Here is an 18240-nt window from a genome sequence, read left to right on the forward strand (position 1 = left end):
TAGGATAAACTAAGAAGCAGCATTTTTCCAAAACAAACAAAAAATATCATCTAGTCCGATCTTTAAAAATCACTCAGTTTTTGCCCTAGCTCTTAAATCAACTTAGTGTCAAATTCTTACATTTCATCCCCTTTCAACTATTATATTCATCTGTTCACAGTACTGTTTTATTACAAATAAATGACATTGTGAAAACCTATGTATATTGCTCTGGATCACACTAACATATTTACAAAAATGCTGCAGTTAGAGAACATAAATACACGGTATCTTTTCAAATATTACTCAAAATTTCTAAACCTCTTTTGGGGATGGAGGGAGCAGAAGATGTGAAGGCAATTTAAAGAAAATCACCTAAAGCCTTCTCTGAATAGCCCTTGCATTTCAGAAGAAATCTGAAACCCTCCCTTTACAGTAATTTTAAAGGAAAGCTATAAAACCGTAAGTTCAGCAATGCTATCAGCAGAACAGAATCACTTTGGCTTATATGTCCACCCAACCCTAAGTTAAAAATAACTACAGAGACATATCTGAGGCTCTCCCACCTTCCAATACACTAAAATTCATTCTCAAACTTATTATACCACGTATGTTTCAATCCTGGGTACACCCTGCCTCAGAAACTGAGTGACATTATCCGTATCAGATGATGGTGTGACACAGAATTCAGCAACAACATACTGAAAATGCAGTATAACATTCCTATACTTGCAGAACAGAAGGGTAACAAAATTCGAAGAGCCCCCCTTTATCAGCGATGATGAACGAAAGATTAATGCAATCTACTGAATCAGTGAAGGAATGAATAGTCTGTTAATGGGAAAGGATTAAGAGCTCTCTAGCCTTTCTGGATTTACTAAATCCATCAAAACAAACCCGGGGGGCGGGGAGAAGAAAAAACATTGCTGGCTTTAAAATAAGAAATAATCTCTAGTCTGCTCATACTACCATCCTAAAAAGCTCAGCCAACTCATGGACCATTTTGGCAGGGCATTCTGATTTTAATACTATTCCTGGACTGATAAATCATGTGTATATACGTGTGTGTATTTTTATATATTTATTTTTATATATATTAAAAAAATATATCTGGTTTTCTCCTTACACCAATGTTTACAAGTGTTAAGAAACTAATAATTTGCATTTATTTGTGGAAATAAAATAGAGTATTCACTAGTATTTGCCCACAAGCACATCTTATGAGCTTCCCTGGTTAACTAATTTGACATGTAGCTTTAGTTATTCATTACCTGGTAATCTCATCATCTCCAAGCATTCCCTTGGGAATTGGTGAATATCGCCCTGGTGATGCTGGGGGCAAGGACTGTCCCAAGTAGGCAGATGGAGTGATATGGTTATCCACTGGCTGAGAATAAGCTTCAAAGAGGAAAAAATTAAAATAAAATAAGCATTAAGGCAATAAGGAAAAAGAAGCTGGAGAAACTGAAACAAAGTATTATAAGGAGTGACCTCTTCTAAAACCAAAATATAACAGTTCAAACAATACATTATAAATATCATAGTTCTAAAATACTGTGTCACATCTACACATTCCCCACTTTAAGTATCCTCACACTTTAAGTCAGTAAGCAAATTTTTCAGTTTGATTGTGTCTCAAAAAACCCTTTTTTTAGACAGGCACTGTGGATCGCTGAAGCCCATGAGGACAGTCTGGAGATTTATCTGTTTTTAAAGTTGTCTTTAACTTGACTGAAGTTAATTAGGAATTTCAGTTTCTTAAAAATCACAATGTTGGAGCAACAGTAAAAAAATAGAACATTTTAATGTTACACTTCTTCCAAACTGTCAAGCTGCCTACCTCTTGCTTTTCAATGCTTTGATGCAGAGCATCCCAGCATCTCCAGAATACTCCAGGCCATTCTGATTACCAGGTCTGAACAGGGAGGGATGTTACATTCCTTAGACACTGAACAAAAATCATCTTTAATAGCACAGGTGCTGGTAGTGATGCTAGTATGTGCTCAGCCAACAGCACACATCAGGAAACAAAGGTAGGATTTTTCCACCTCCTACTCTTCAAGGTAAGAGCATCAATTTACTGAAAGGAATAAACAAGCTAGTGCAAAAAATTTCAACTGTACTCCAAGAGTCAGTTGCCTTATTCAGAGGTTCACTGATTAAAACTAGAAAGGAGTATTAAAAGGATTTAGTCTTACCTCTTGCATAACAGGCCATGAATCCTGCGCATGAAGTGCGTGTGTTTTACCTGAACCACAACACACATACTAGAAAAATTTAGCACCCTAATGATTTCAATTGATGGAAAACATTCTACAATTCCAGGAAAGTTGTTCCAATAAATAATTAAAAGGGTGCATTATATTTCCAAGTTAGGCACATCAATTTTAAGTGTCCATTCACCAGGCGTAGTCATACCCACTGGCTCCTATTACAAAGCATATTCCACAATTGAAAATCTTCTTCCTGGTGTAGGCGCTTCAAGCTTTGAGGCTTAAACATGGAGGGTGGGGACACTTCACAGATTCAACATTATTAAAGTTGCCAGACTCTCTTCGCTCTTATTCGCTTGCTGTATCTGATGTGGTGCCTGACCTTTGAGGATTTACACTAAAACCAAAGCTTTTTAACTGAATAGACATGACACATAGCAGAAGTGACCTGTGTATTTGTTTTTCTTTTTAAAACACTGGCAGAACATTTGGATCACATACAAACTTCATCAAGAGTATTTTCATATGAGAGTTTTGCTAAATAGCCAGCTTTCAAACCACCCAATCTGCACTGGGTTGATTCTGTATTAGTCTAGATTCCTAGTAAACCTGTGTGCAGTAAATTCCATATATGGAGAATGTATCACATCAACATTGTCTTACCCTGATCAATGGTCTAATTAAAGAGGTACCGAGCCAGACAGGGAACCACCTACAGTACCTTAATGCCTGGCACACAGCATCTGGTATCGTATCTGATTAGCCAGATTGCTTCTTATTCTTTAAAGCTTTGTCACACTATTAGAGTTCTTTCCATTTTCTAGAATGTGTTTCAGCAAGCATTAAAATCCACTATTAACAGCTTAGGCAGTTTAAAAGCACTAGCTGATAAAGTATTTAAGTGTGTTATTCAGACCCACCAGCCCTCAGTGAGTTGCATGCTCTAGTCTGGGACTGTGCAGAACTTTTGGACATTGCAACTCTGGATTCACAAGTGGTTTCGGCAAAAATCAGAATCTGAGTGCAAGAGGTAGCCTGTCCCCTTCTTCAACACAGACAAAAGGAAGCTTCCTCAAGTTAGCTTCATGAGGTCTACAGCAAAGAGAACACTGCTTTTGCTAAAACCAAGTCATCAACAAAAGCATTCATATTTGAGAATTCCCTAATAATTAGGAGTCGTTCAAGACACATGACTCCTAAAACCATTTTGTAGAACAGCTGTAACACATGTACATTGCACCTTCATCCTTCTGCTCCATGCAAGGATTCGAAGACTATAGATCCCACTACTTCTTTCTGTCTGCCCCGGCACAATGTGTAGCTTCTATGCACTGGGAACAGATCTGGACAGTTTACTGTCAATTTCAAAACTTGTTTTTTAGCCACACTAGCGTTTTCGCAACAGATTTTCACAATGATTACCAAACCATACAGCAATATTTACTTTTCAATGGAAAACAATCTACATATATTTTAATACAAAACTGTATTTCCATGTCACTGTATACACTTTTTGTTTAAAGCAAGTGATACTTTAAAAAAGTTACTATTGTACATAAATACAGTTATTTTGTTTTTCCTCAGAAAATTTTACAGCTAAAGCACAAAAAAATGGAATGCAGACTTCATAAGCTCTTTTCCAATTAGTGGAAAATGGGTTTTGATTTAAAAAACCTGGACAACTGTAGCACAGTATAGCAGCTCTGTACATTCTGTTCATGCACCAAGTCTTCTCATTTCACAAAATGAATTTACAATTGCTTTTGACAAGTCAGTGGCAGCTATGAAGATGCATATTTTATAGGAAATAAATAGATTTTTCATGACTTACAGTGCTTTTAATTTGATTTTTAAGGTTCCTAAAGCTTTTAACTGCATCATGTTCAGAAACAGAGATACCAGCTAATGCTGTCACATTCTTTTTTTTTTTTTAATTTTGTATCCTTTCACCGTGTAACTAAAACTCAGCTATCAAGCAACAGAACAGTTTATAAATGATGTAGCCAGTGCTGATGTGGAACAGTCCACGGGTCTGAAATAATAAAGTTCTACATACGGTACTTGCTTAGAAAAGTCAGGTCCTTTTTCAAGGCTGGTATTCTCAGCACTAGAGAAGCAAACCTACAAGGCATAAAAAGGCTCTCTATGGAGTTCCTGGAAGAAAACGTGCCTGCGCCTTTCCTAAAACTGTTTTAGCTGGAGATTATACCTGAAGAATATTCATGAGGAACATGATAGAAATAAAAGGCAAGCCATCACTTTCTGAATCCTAAATCAGGTCTAAACTTCTAAGTAAGTATTATTACTGATGTAACTGATAAAGGAACTGTGTTTTGGATGAACAGAAAATTACATGCATAAAATGAACTTGCTTTGACAGGAAAAGTCAAAGACTCTTAAGGAGAAATTGCATTTCCACCCCCCCTTGACATAACACAGTTCTACACAAAAAGAAAATGGAAGATTTCCTATCATTTCCTTATTATCTGCAAACTGAGGACACCAATCACACGTACAATCTCTAAAATGGGAAATAAAATTAAAACTTTATTGTAATTTACTGTCATTACACATTCTTCTCTTCCCGTACTTATGCCATTTAAGGAACAATAAGGCATTTATGTCTCTAGTGAGGAAACTGATTATTCCCTACCTTGCAGTATTTTATTTCTCAGTCCAGGGTGGAAATACTGTAGCAATGCACACATGCACACACACACAGGACAAATACTTTAAAATTGACTAGAAGCAAAAAATGCATCATTAATAACGTCTTCAAAGGAGGCCTGTACTAATAGCTATAATTATTAAACACACGAATCAGTTTAGCTGCCAATGGTGCAAGCCAGCTGGGTGGCATCGGTCCACAGGACCATTCCACCTACAGTGCTGCTGTTCCTCTGCATGCAAGGAACATAGGTTTTTTTGTTGAATTTCTGTGTTTCCTATACTGGAAGTTCTCACATTTCAGTGCCTCAGAGACTGGATGCCACACAGGAGAACAGTACTCAAATGGCAATGTGCTCAAAAAGAACAATTTTCCATAATTGTATTCTTCTTGAGTCAGAAAACGGAGATCACAGTAAAGTAACTGTTTAAACTCAAGGGTTAAAAGAAAAACCTCACAGAAGCGACAGAAACAGGCATAGCAATCAACTATTCCAGACTGTCAAGGGCTGTGGTCAAGCTTTCACTGCTCACAGTACAAGTCTCTAGAGCTACGGCACATAACTATGAGCTATTTTTTCCACATTCATTCCCTGCTGAATGCTGTGGTCTCAGACAACCCCAACTCTTCTTTAACAAGATTTTCAACATTAACTTCCCACACAGGCAGCCGGAAGCCGTTCACTCACTCTGATAAATATCAGATGATGGAGGTCAACTTTTCAGCCCCAGGTGCACAAAGAATTATGTTGGCAGGATCTGTACTCTTCTCAATAAATACTGCCATAAATCAGAATCTCAGAAACCTCTTGATCAAATGTGCCTTGATACAAACATACTACCCCAAAGAAATATCAGATATCAAATGATTTAATTATCTATATGGATGCTAACTTACTTTGTCCCATCTTTTGTGCCATTAGACCACCTGACAAGACCATACTATTGTGTGGCTGGTACTCTTACTACAGGAGTTCTAAAAGAAAACAGATTTTGCAGAAAACCTAGATACTGAAATTTGTGAACCTGGTTCTCAAACAGTTTTTTCAGTATCCTTACCTCTGCATTTTACATCTCTGTCACCACAGAAAGTGAGGCAGCCCTTTAACTAAACTAGACCAGTTCCAGAGAGAAAGTCTTAAAGACAGTCAAATTCTGAATTTGGTGTTTTGTGGACTTTTGAATTAATTATCGTGTTCACAAAAGTTAGTACAATGAGCAATCTACTGCGTGTTCTGCAGACAGTACAGATACCAAGCTGGTAAGTACTGTGCACTGTGCTTTTAGATGTTTCTGATAAAATGAGTGTTTAAAAAAAAAAAAAACTACACAAATAAAATAAAAAACCAAGGGAGTTCTGGACAGTGAGCAGTCTATGTATATACTCAGGTAGCAGACACGGTTTCTACCTTAACATCATGTGTAATGGGCATGTCCATAAGCAGCCTCTCTGCGAATTAAAGAGATTCTGTAGTAGAAGGAATAGCATGTATTACTTCTCCTTTATGACGGGCCTGAACCCCTAAGAATCTGGATAAGAGGATTCTGATGGACAGAAATAGAAAGGAGGATTGCAAATACATGTCTCAAAACAGCTGCAGGTGAGTAGGTAAAGAAGGAAGATTGGTAACTGTTTTAACACTCACTCACAATCCAGGTGATTCTAGAAAATACCTCTTTAATATCTGTCATTTGGGAAAAGCTCTTCAGAGTCCCCAACCTGAAGCTCCTGAGCCAGGTACTGCTCTGCCAAATGCAGCATCACTTTTGGAGGTCTCATCTGAGATGAGAATGAAGGTGCAAACAAACCTTGAAATGGTGGCCCTGAAAACATCAGCTTCTAAAATACTATGTACAGGAGCCACCACTTTTTGGTATGGGTTCTATCTAATTGAGCAGCTCCTTATGCAAAGTGGAGGCTTTCTAGTTGCAAAGTTACAGTACTCCTTTATAAAGAAGCAACAGCCTTCGAGGAGATTGGTAACTCCCTTTGAAATTTCCATTGTAAATGTGAAAATATTGAGGAGTCCTGAAAAACCTTTTGTTCTGCCCCGTATTACAAAAATAGCATCTAGCATCTTAGCCATGTGCAGTTGTTTCTGGTAAGTGAAAGATTTAGGAAAAGGCTAAACTGATTTCCTTGAATTACATCATTAAACACCTCAGGCAAGACCTTAGGATCTATTTTGTGTGCAAAATTCAGGCAGTAGATCCAGAGTCTCCATGCCAGCTGCAGTAACAGCCAGCTGTTACAGTAACAGCCAGCTGCACTTTGATCAACAGAGACACATAAGCATATGAAGCGTTGGCTAGGAAAGGCTTTCCTGTTGTAAGAAAAAGAAACAGACTGAAGTTTCATCAAAGGACCCAGCACTTCGTAGAATAATGTTCTTTGGTTAACTGTTAACAAAAGTCTACCACAAACAGCATAAAAAAACAGAGTAACTTCAGTCAGAGAACTGAACGCTAAAACTGCAGCTAAATGAAATGAAACCCAGAAAATCTACTCCAAAGTAGAGACAGCACTTTAGCCCACAAACCTTGTCAAAGGTCATCAAAGGACAGAAGACAAACACCTGGAATCTGAGAAATCTTTTGTGATTTTTTCAAAATGCTTCTGGTTCCCAGAAGAAGCTGCTGGAGCTTGAGGAGCATGACAGCTCAGGAGATTGGCTTTTCACTTCTCAGTGGACAGAAGTGCCACTTCACACAAAGGACAGGATACTGGGCTGCACAGAATGCCACTGTCTCTCTCAAGTCCCACTTACAGGGAGAGCAGCCAAATGGTAGAGAAGCTTGGGAAGGAGGACAGTAATGGGATGAAAGAGGGCCTACGTGTGTGGCCAGGTCATTTACCTCCAGAAAATGGATGTGAGACTAAGTCATGTATAATGGAAAATAAGGACTCAAGGCAAGATGGCAGTGCACACCATCATGGCAATCGTGTGGAATTACCCTTGACAGAACTTTCCTGAAGAGCCGACAGACATGGTAGAAAGGTATTCTTGAAGATACCACTGTCTCTTTTATGGCTCTATGTTATGATGTAATTAACTTCAATGAACTGAGTCTCCAGCTCATCCACCATTTGAGAGAAATTAATTCACTGCATGAGGGCCAACAGCATGCCCTTATGCATAGCGCTAGAGCAAACATTCCTTTAAAAGTACATATTGATACAGATAATGTGAATACAAAAACAAAATAATCACCCAAAGGAGAACACCAATTTGTAATCAAAGAGGAAACCTGAGTGCTGCTTTGAATAAGACTCTCGGCAGTCTTATCTCACCTACCTAAAACCAAACTACTGAACTACAGTACTGAGAATCAGCCACGCTGAGTTTGGTGTCTCTGTTCTTAACTTTTTGAGTCTACAGACAGTCTTTTTAAGATCAAAGTATGATTTAATGAACAGTACCAAAACACATAAAAATTTAAAATGAGAATCTGTATTTATATCCAACCATTCCTTTATGGTTGCCTAGTAAAGGAGTAGGTTTGCCAAATCCTACTACAGGTTCCTTCCTCCACTCACACAAACTGAACAGTTTCAGTTCAGTTTTCCTCCCAAAAGAGATAGCCAGTCCTCTAAATTGCTATAGTGCTTTGTTCTTTTCCATTTAAGCCTTATACCAAGCTGTTTTTTAATAATCAGGGGCACTGAGCAAGAGTTAATAAGTATGACTTCTGCGAATATCAGGATATCACTGAATTACTAGGATTGGGCAAATTATCAGAAACCAGCTCCTTCTCTACCTTCCTCTCCCCAAACTTTCTTGAGGCTTTGCCTTTGCCCCCACAAAAGATTCATAAAGTAAATATCCCAATGATTGAGTCAAGATATAGTAGTAATAGATATTTCTATGTTTGTCACATCACCATCCACAGCAGTGCAATTGCATTACTGCAGCACTACCAGGAACACTACGTACAAACCAGATTACCTCTGTTCCAGAAAATCTGAATTCAGGGTGAAACATATGAAGAGGTCAGTTACAACGGAGAGACAAAAAGAAGTCTGCCTTCCAAGGAAACAGTGGGAAAGGTTGAATTATTGCACAAACTAGATACCATAAGGGAAAATGGCTGCTTTCTAACCATACAAGTATAAAACTAGGGATAAATAAGTGAAGGCTGAAAATTAGTTTTATGTCAAAGAATGGAGCCTTCAAGAACATCCTTATAATAAGACAGTGAAGACATAAAACCTAATTAGCTCCAAATTGTAATTCAATAAGCTTACCAATAGATTTAAAGATACTGTAGCTATTGCCAATAAATGATGGGCTTACAAGGTACTTCAGTCCTTGTGCTGCATTTTTGTTGTTGTTCTTTACATACTGTTTTAGACTACATCAGTGGCTTTTTAGTCCAGAAGTGCTCCTTTTTTCATATGAAGTAGTATCTGAACAGATCAGTGCTAGATATCAATTACTTGTATCTAAAAGCAGGAAAAGGGAAAAAAAACCCCAAAACCCAAAAAACCTAAAATAACTCTCCCCCAGAACTGTTTTATGTCACGAGTAAAACTGGTCATCCAGAAAAGTCCATCTATTCAGTCTTGGAAAGATACAGTTATATCATTCTCATCCCTTTCTCTAAACACTAAATGGTAACACCCCTCTTGAAGAAACGGTACATTAAATTCAAATTTTTCTTTACATTGTAGTTCAACCCTGAACTTTCCGGATTTAGACATTTGACTTCGAAGAAGAGTCCTGTAAGTAGTACCCTTATGTAAACAAGAAATTCTTCTAGCTATTTTCAATACAGCATTCACCAGTTTTCCACATGAATTATCAACAATTATGCCAGAACTGAAGTAAGATTTCAAGTAAGTTGACATGGTATTTCGCAATACATTTGCAGGCAGGCTTCAGAGGTAAAGACCTCCGCCTCCCCCCAGTCTAGTTTGTTCAAATACGTGCAGCTCATGAAAAAGCAGGAAAACAGGGGGAAAAAAAAGTCAGAACATCACTAACCTCTACCTGAAACAGTATTGTCTTTTGCTCAGTTCACAGGACACTGAACATCTATGCAGTGCATTGTTTTTTACTCTTCACAGCCTCCAGGAGAAGGAGGCACGTGTTCTCCTTGTACTCATCAGCAAGTGATCAGAAACACTGAGTCACTAGGACAAGGCCACATCAGTCATGGAAACACACTAAGGGCCTCATTGTTGCTGTCTTTTCAGTACACAAGCTACAGGATGTTATTCTGTTTAGCATATAATTTTCCTGATTAATCAGCTTTCTTATAACAGATTTTCACACTGTGTAATTTTAAAAAGCTTGAAGCTGTTAAAATACTAAAAATTGGGTATATTAAAGCCTTAAAGGTTAAAATAATTAAATCACAAAGATAAGCTGAACTTACAGTTTGTGATGTCAGGAGGGGCATAACTGTCATTCATGAACATGCTGGTGGGTTTTGCAACTTTCAGATAAACAAAGTCAGCTGTGTTTTTTAAGGCAGTCACTGCTTCTTCATGAGTAACTTCTTCTAAGCAAACACTGTTCACCTAAAGATAAAAAAGTAAACAAATTCTCAACACAGAAGAATGTACATTTTCATATGACTCACTGAAAGCTGTTGGAGCACTCTGGCATTGAGAGTTTTTATTAGGATTCATGTGCCACAGACATAACTGGTTATATAAAAGATGCTTTGTAGTGCTGTGAAATATAAGGAAGGCAAGTCTTTCCTCAAAAGATTATAATAAACTGTATTGACCGTAACATCGTAAAGAAGGCACACATGACTTTGGAAAACTAACAGGCAAAGTATGACACTCAAAATGCCATAAGAATGCACACTCACAGCACTGACACAGTATGTTATTGCAGGCATTGAATAGAATAAAGTTTCTTGTAGTAAGGATAAATCCTACATGATCTTCTCAGTTCTAGACATTATAATAGGCCAACATATTCTCACAAGAGGTCAAAAGTAGGGATCAAAACTGGAGAAGATCCCAAAGTGACTGACTGATTTACATGCAAAGTAACAAGAACTAGTTTAACTTTACAGGCAACAGATTTTTTTAAACTATTGCTACCAAGGTGAAACGCTAGCACTTCAGTTCAAAAAAAATTAAGAAATCCTTTAATAATTAGTATCTCATATAAAGCCTTACTAAACTGAGTTGCTGACCCTCTCTTCCATATTTTGAAGAGGGAAGTAACTTCTGCAGATAATTCCAGGCAACGTGGAAAATAAGGCTTGTACCGCACTAAACCTGACGGACCAAAGACACTTTCCTCTGTTTGATGACTTAACTTTATATACTGTGTAAAAACAATTGGGCCTTGTAAATTCTGTTATTTGTGGGGGGGGAAAACACTACTGCTTAAATATATTCTTTCCATCTGTATTTTCTAAGAGTTTCCTAAGTTTTCTAAATGCCTCTGATTTTTTTTTTTTTCAAAACAGATTTAAACTGCTACCACTCCTGATGACTGACAGTCATTTTGCAGTGCATTGCTAATTGCAGTAAAACCTAAACACACAGAAAGTTACATTCTGCAAAATATGGGAGCTTATCTCTACATTAGTGACTAAAGCTTTGACTAAGTGAAATTCAGCTAATCAGAAGATATTATAGATGACATTTTACTCACTTCTTTCCTAACTTAATGAACTGAGGGAATGATTACAGCTACAATAAATCAGGACATTGTAATTACTATATCCAATAGCATACTGCATATGCTCCTTGCATCCCCAAAACAGTATCTGATATTAATACAAAGCTATTTTATTTAATTCTGTCAGGCAATTTTTTTTAATGGATAAAGTAATACTGGACAAAGTAATCTGTCTCAAAAGTTAGGTATTTGTAACAAAAATTCCTTAAAACCTTCCATATATTTTACAATATAAGCAAGTTAGCATGAAATTTTCTTTTACAGGTGACAAATTATAACTCTGAAAAGCAGTTCGCCATTAAAAGGAAGCTTTCCAGTGCCCTTACATTGTGGGGAAGTCCTATAATCAAAACACTTCCTATGATGCCGATTTTAAAAGTTAAAAACATCAAGTATCAACAGCACTGTCATCAAGCAGCTGGATCTTTGGGTTTGTGAATTTGCATGGCATATGAAAGTGTATATTTATTGTGCGGTTAATAGTAAACATAATATATTCTCTCTCTTTTTTCCTCCCAATTGTGATGTGAGGTTTTGCCCATATCTTGAGCTGATTTCACAGAACTATCCACTGTAACACCAAGATCCCATTCCTAACACTTCAAAAAAAGCAGGATTCTTTAGATGAAGGGATAATCCCAGGATCCTTTATCTTTAAGTAGCTTAAGTTTTCCCAGCTCTGTATTCTTAAGTGACAAACTCATCCAAAAAGTCTTTTTACAGGTGGGAAACTCTGCACTAAACATTTAGAGTCAGTTTCTTGCTGTTCGAAGAGCAATAGAGCACACATTCTGCTGTCATGTACTCTGAGTACAGATGTACTCAGAGCTCTTACAGAAGCAGGTACTGCCTGGTAGATGTAGGAGGGTGGAGCAATTACACCTAACAAGAGTTGAGTTTACAATTCAGAAATTCATTCAGAATTCCTGGCTCTGGCTCTTGTTTTTCTAGCTGGACAACTAGATTTCCAGATGGAATTTAAGGAAGTTGAAAGTTATTTTTAGTCTGTGCATAGAAAATTCAGCTTTGAAGTATTTTAAATTTTTTTTTTTAAAAAAGCCATTCAAAAGCAGTACAAACACTGAAATCCAATATAAGCAGCAGTTTCACTACAGGCTGGCCAGCCACCAGTACATGGAGTTCCTTTCCATTCTTCTTTTTTGAGATGAGAAACAATCCCATTGTAGGCTGATTTACATTCCCGTCACTCAGATCCCAGAAAAATAATAGCAGGCATCAGAAATAAACAGGCTGATTAATACAGGTTTTGCATGAAACACTGTGCTGAGGAACAGATTTCAGATTTCCTGATGAGATGGTGTTGAACACTGCAGATTTAATTTTTATCATTGATTGCCCGGCAATATCAATTTTTTTTACCGATCTCTATGAAATAACACTCCACCAGCAGGCAGCTTAACCACAAAGTGAATCATGCCCTTACTGGGCCTAAAAGTGAATGACCATAAAAAAAAAAGCAAGCAGGTCTTACTTACAGCTAAAAGTTTGTCACCAATCTGAAGTTTGCCATCTTTATGTGCTGCCCCTCCTTCAATGATTTTGGTTACATAGATGCTGTTGTCTCCAGGTATATGCTGATTTCCTACACCACCAGCAATACTGAAACCAAGACCTGCTTAAAGATAAAGTCATTACTCAAGAAACCTTTTAGCATTCATTAGATTCAAATTATTATATAAATAATAATGCTATCTGTATCACATACACACATACATATAAAAATATTAGGCTCCGGTTGAAGCAATACTGGATGCCTTTCCAAGTGAACTCCACAATTTTCCAGAAACTTCTGGAAAAGATGTAACATTTACAGAAGTTCTGAAAAATCAAAAGCTAAATAACTTTTTTTCATGCCTTGTGAAAGATGCACACAGCACAGTTATAGCATCACCACTGATATTTAAAGAACCATTGTCCAACATTTCCCCATATAGAAACAAAATAATACTTTCGCTAAATGTTTCTTAACCTCTCAAAGATCTTTCTAGGTAATTCAATGAAATACTTTACTCCCATTTGTAATATACTTAAAAATTACTAAATACTATCAGAAACACACTTTCATCATTTGAAAGAAAAATACGCATTCTACAAGAACAGTTTCAAGACACAGGGATGAAAATTCAGAAGCATTTGAGATGCCATTATCTTATTTTTCATTATTCTGCATTTCCTAGAACTTCATCTGCAAGGTACTATTTTATTTCAAAAAAAAAAAAAAAAAAGGAAGAAACCTATTCTCACCTCTATCCTTCTTGAGAAACAGAAGTTTTATACTTCCTACATACCTTTAGGGCCTTTTACAAGTTTGATTTCCACTATTTTTTCTGTGACTGGTTTTCTTCTTTTGACATACAACCGTACAATTGATCCCGCTTCCTTCAATGCTTCGACTGCTTTGCTGTGTGTCACATCACGAACATCCACCTCATTTACTCGTAGAATACAATCGTTAACCCTAGAGACAGCAACATTCATGTTGAGCAGTTATATTATAGCAGAGCAGACACATTAGGAGCCTAGTATTTTTATCTACAATTCACTAACATACATTTTAACACATTAAGATACATAGATTTTGCTCCAAAATTATACTGATTCAAGACAATGCTCTAAAATTAATTATTAGTACTTGAAAATAAAACAAGGATCACTAGAAAACATTTAAAGAGAATATTTTGTTCACAGCTGAAGAGGACACCATCTTATATGTGTTTCATTTTAAAAGTATTTTGAACAGAGCTTTGTACAAACTACCTTTTGTTTAGGGCTATAAGAAAGAATTAAAAAATTCAGAAACTAGGAGGCAGACAATGAGAACACGCAAGTTTTAAGCCACGATGTGAACAAGTCAACCTCCCTTCCTGCTTTTCACGAGCTGTTTAAGTGCTGGCCTTCCGTGCCATTTAACATGTTGCTGTAGTAATACTGAGCTCTCATGACACTAAGAACAATGCCCAACCCACCTGTCACCATGTTCTGCCAGATGTACCTCTGACAATGGCCAACAAGCTAAAATGAAGTCTTGAAATAAGCTCATTAGGACTAAAAACCATAAGGCATCAGGCATTTGCAGCAAAAATGATAGGGCAAGCTCTTGACAACACAAGAGAAAAAAGCTGGTCCCACAATCAGATGTGTTTTCTTCCGCACAAAGTGATGCAGGAGTATACCGTTACAGATTAGAAAAATAATTCAATAATGCAATTTGTTATTAACTTCTAACAGTAGTCTTCAAAGGAATTTGCAAACATCACTTGCTACCACCTAATAATATGCCAACATTTCCTCACTAGGAGTTAAGTACTAGTATCAGTCCACAATTAAATAAGAAAATGAGGTGTACTGGAGAAGGAGTACTTTATTAATTTAAACAAAAAATATGGCTTTTGAAGATATGTAGTATCTTGAAAAATTACGACACAGAATTATACCAAGCATAAAAGAAGGTTGTTATTAAGCTCAACTATCTTACAGATCAGAAAATCTGCACATGGATAACCAAGAGTTACCTATCCTACCTGTCTAAGCTTTTCCTTTGCGTATTGAATTAAGGATTAATGAACATATGGCATAATCAATTTACACCACCAAATAGAAAAGATAAAGTCCACTTAATTTCACTTAACTGCAGATTTTATTGGTTGGAAAAAAAAATTGGTCCACTCAAACATTTTTCATTATTTACAAAATACTTCTGTAAGAAAAACTTGTTTAAAATGTAATGTAGCATGATAAAACTACTAAAAGTAACAGAGAGTGTTCTATCCACTGTTTGAAAATATAAGAAACATTTAGCAACCCAACACAAAGTCATCATACCGTAATCTTCCATCCTGTGCAGCTGCACCCCCGGCTATAATTTTTGTAATGAAAATACTTGAATCATCCCCAATGTGTGGGTTGTCTGTACCACCTGCAATGCTAAAGCCAAGTCCTGAATTTCCCTAAAAGTAGAAGGGAAAAAAAATTTTACACATTTCTTTTTTGGGGAAAAGATACTCTAGTATATCTATTTGATTCAATATAAAACCAAATCTATATAATTTTCACTGATTAAAAAAATATTAAGACACTTTAAGCAGTATACTACATATAACCATACGTAAGATGTAATTATACTTATTTTCACAGGAGAACATAAGTCATGGTGTAACTGTAAGAGATACAGTTCCAACCCCACAGCTTTCTTATTGAAGTAGACTTGATAAACTAGATAAAAACTTCCCTCTCTACTGAGCTAGATCTTTGAGATTATTCATACGAATATTTGCTCCTCATTAAATTATTAGTGACAAATTATTTTTCCCAGAGAAGCCCCCAAGTAATGTGTGTCACATATGTAATACATCTTCACAGATGCAGAGACTCAGACTGACATTTTCTCTTCAAAGGTTGCCTGCCTTTACTATCAACTGCAAGACCTCTTCACCCTCTCAGTAACCACCAGAACTGCACAGGTATCAAATACAACCATTTCTTTCTTTCTTTTTTTTAACAGTGCAGCTCAAGAAAAAGGAACTGAGATAGATCTTTACATTGTACACCTAACAAAGCAATGCATATGACAAGGTGTCACTTGTAACCTCAGCTGGAAGCCTGAATCTCAAAATAAAACTTAATGGTATAACTAAAAGTCTATCATAAATGGCAATATAGGAAATGAAATCAGTTTGTGTTATTACTCTCTATAAGCCTAGATAATAACATTAAATGCAGTATCTCTCAAGGGGATCCTTCCCCCATTTTACTATTAATGGCCAAGGATATTAATAAAAAATTCTATTCCTGCCCCAGCAACTGGGTATATTTTTTTTCTTTAGGTTAAATAATCTACTGAAAGAAAAAAAAAAAAACACCCACCAAACAAAACAGTAAGGATTGTTTTCGATTGCCATTTAGCAGTATCAAGAGGTTAATTATTCCATATTGAAGTATCATCAGTATTTAAAAAACGGGTAGATGAGGCGCTTAGGGACATGGTTTAGTGGGCATGGTGTTGTTGGGTTGACGGTTGGACTCGATGATCTTGGAGGTCTCTTCCAACCTTAACGATTCTATGATTCTATGATTCTATCATAAATCCCATTTAAAAGACAGTACAGAAAGACATTTAGCACGTTACCCTTTCAAGAGTAATTTCTTCATACTCATAGTCTGCATCCGTGCCATTGACCTATAAAGAAAGAAAAGTGAGACTTAGAGAGTTTTACACTTTACACAACCCAGTTTGTTCGGCCGGTGGTTCACTCCCATCAAATCTCGACTGATTCACACTGACCACTGAGCTCAGAGGGGACGTGTGATTTTCACACTGCTCTGTACATGAATCAGACACTCTTTTTGTATGAGTTTAAAAGTTAAGACAGCAGACTGTTCTACACAGAGACTGTAGTACAGCAGAGGCCCTCTGCTTCTGACTGCCAGGAGAAAAAAAAAAAGCTCTTGAGATCCTCAGTTGTTCCTCAGGCCATACAGCAAGTTGAAACTGTCCTTAGTAGTTTCTTCAGATGAAAAGATATTGTAGTTTAAACACATGATATTTCTCCATTAAAAAGGGAAGAGGTCTTGACCCTCTGAATACATGAAACTGTATCTATTACTACACCAACACCAAGGAAACCACTGTGATCAGGATGTTTTTATGTTAGCTCAGTCCTTGAGCTATTATCTACAAGAATGACAGCATGTCCTAACTGAACCAGTCACCTAGTATTACAGTACCTAGGAAATGGTTCGTGATGACTGACCAGTATACGGCCTTTTTTTCTTTTTTAAAATAAATAACAAGGACCATTAATCATTTCTCCATTCATTACCATTAGGCAAAACAAAGCCAATCCTAATATATTTAATCAGTCCCTTTTTTATTTCCATGTACAAAACTCTAATTCAATTTTAAAATATCATCTAGATAAACAGGAACAGACAAGAACCTCCATCATTTTTATCTTTTGCTTTAGCTTAGTTCTATAGTACCTTTTTTTTTTCCCCCAAATTTACCTTTGAATTGATTTTATCTAACAAACCGAATATTAGCAGAGACAGAAGCAAGGATATGTCAAATGATAAAAATCACTGTCCTGTTCTATCTTTTGCAAGTTTTGAAGTGATCTCAGATCCACTAAGCCAAGCTTTATTTGCAGGGACTTCCCCTGGATGAAGGAAATTCTATACAAATGCTGCAATTATGCCACAACAGAAATCCAGCAATCTTCTTGATCAGAGCAGAGTGTTGATCTGCTCGAGGGTAGGAAGGCTCTGCAGAGGGACCTGGACACGCTGGATCGATGGGTTGAGGCCAACTGTATGAGATTCAACAAGGCCAAGTGCTGGGTCCTGCACTTCGGCCACAACAACCCCATGCAGCGCTACAGGCTTGGGGAAGAGTGGCTGGAAAGCTGCCTGTTGGAAAAGGACCTGGGGGTGTTGGTCGACAGCCGGCTGAACATGAGCCGGCAGTGTGCCCAGGCGGCCAAGAAGGCCAATGGCATCTGGCCTGCATCAGAAATAGTGTGGCCAGCAGGAGTAGGGAAGCGATTGTGCCCCTGTACTTGGCACTGGTGAGGCTGCACCTCGAATACTGTGTTCAGTTTTGGGCCCCTCACTACAAGAAGGACATTGAGGTGCTGGAGTGTCCAGAGAAGGGCAACGAGGCTGGTGAAGGCTCCGGAGAACAAGTCTTCTGAGGAGCGGCTGAGGGAACTGGG

At 37.2% G+C, this 18240-nt stretch overlaps 1 protein-coding gene across 1 annotated transcript in view; it reads right to left on the bottom strand.

The window, feature by feature from the left end:
* DLG1 (discs, large homolog 1 (Drosophila)) overlaps nucleotides 1-18240 on the bottom strand; it is a 177238-nt gene that overhangs the window by 48703 nt on the left and 110295 nt on the right. The window contains exons 7-12 of the mRNA XM_009320409.1: nucleotides 16656-16706; nucleotides 15353-15477; nucleotides 13819-13988; nucleotides 13006-13142; nucleotides 10239-10383; nucleotides 1251-1377 (exon numbers count right to left, since the gene is read on the bottom strand). Of these exons, the coding sequence (XP_009318684.1) occupies nucleotides 1251-1377; nucleotides 10239-10383; nucleotides 13006-13142; nucleotides 13819-13988; nucleotides 15353-15477; nucleotides 16656-16706 (755 nt within the window). The remainder of the gene's footprint in view (nucleotides 1-1250; nucleotides 1378-10238; nucleotides 10384-13005; nucleotides 13143-13818; nucleotides 13989-15352; nucleotides 15478-16655; nucleotides 16707-18240) is intronic.

This window comes from Pygoscelis adeliae, unplaced genomic scaffold (genome assembly GCF_000699105.1).
Source record: "Pygoscelis adeliae isolate BGI_AS28 unplaced genomic scaffold, ASM69910v1 Scaffold413, whole genome shotgun sequence".
Classification (NCBI taxonomy): Eukaryota; Metazoa; Chordata; class Aves; order Sphenisciformes; family Spheniscidae; genus Pygoscelis; species Pygoscelis adeliae.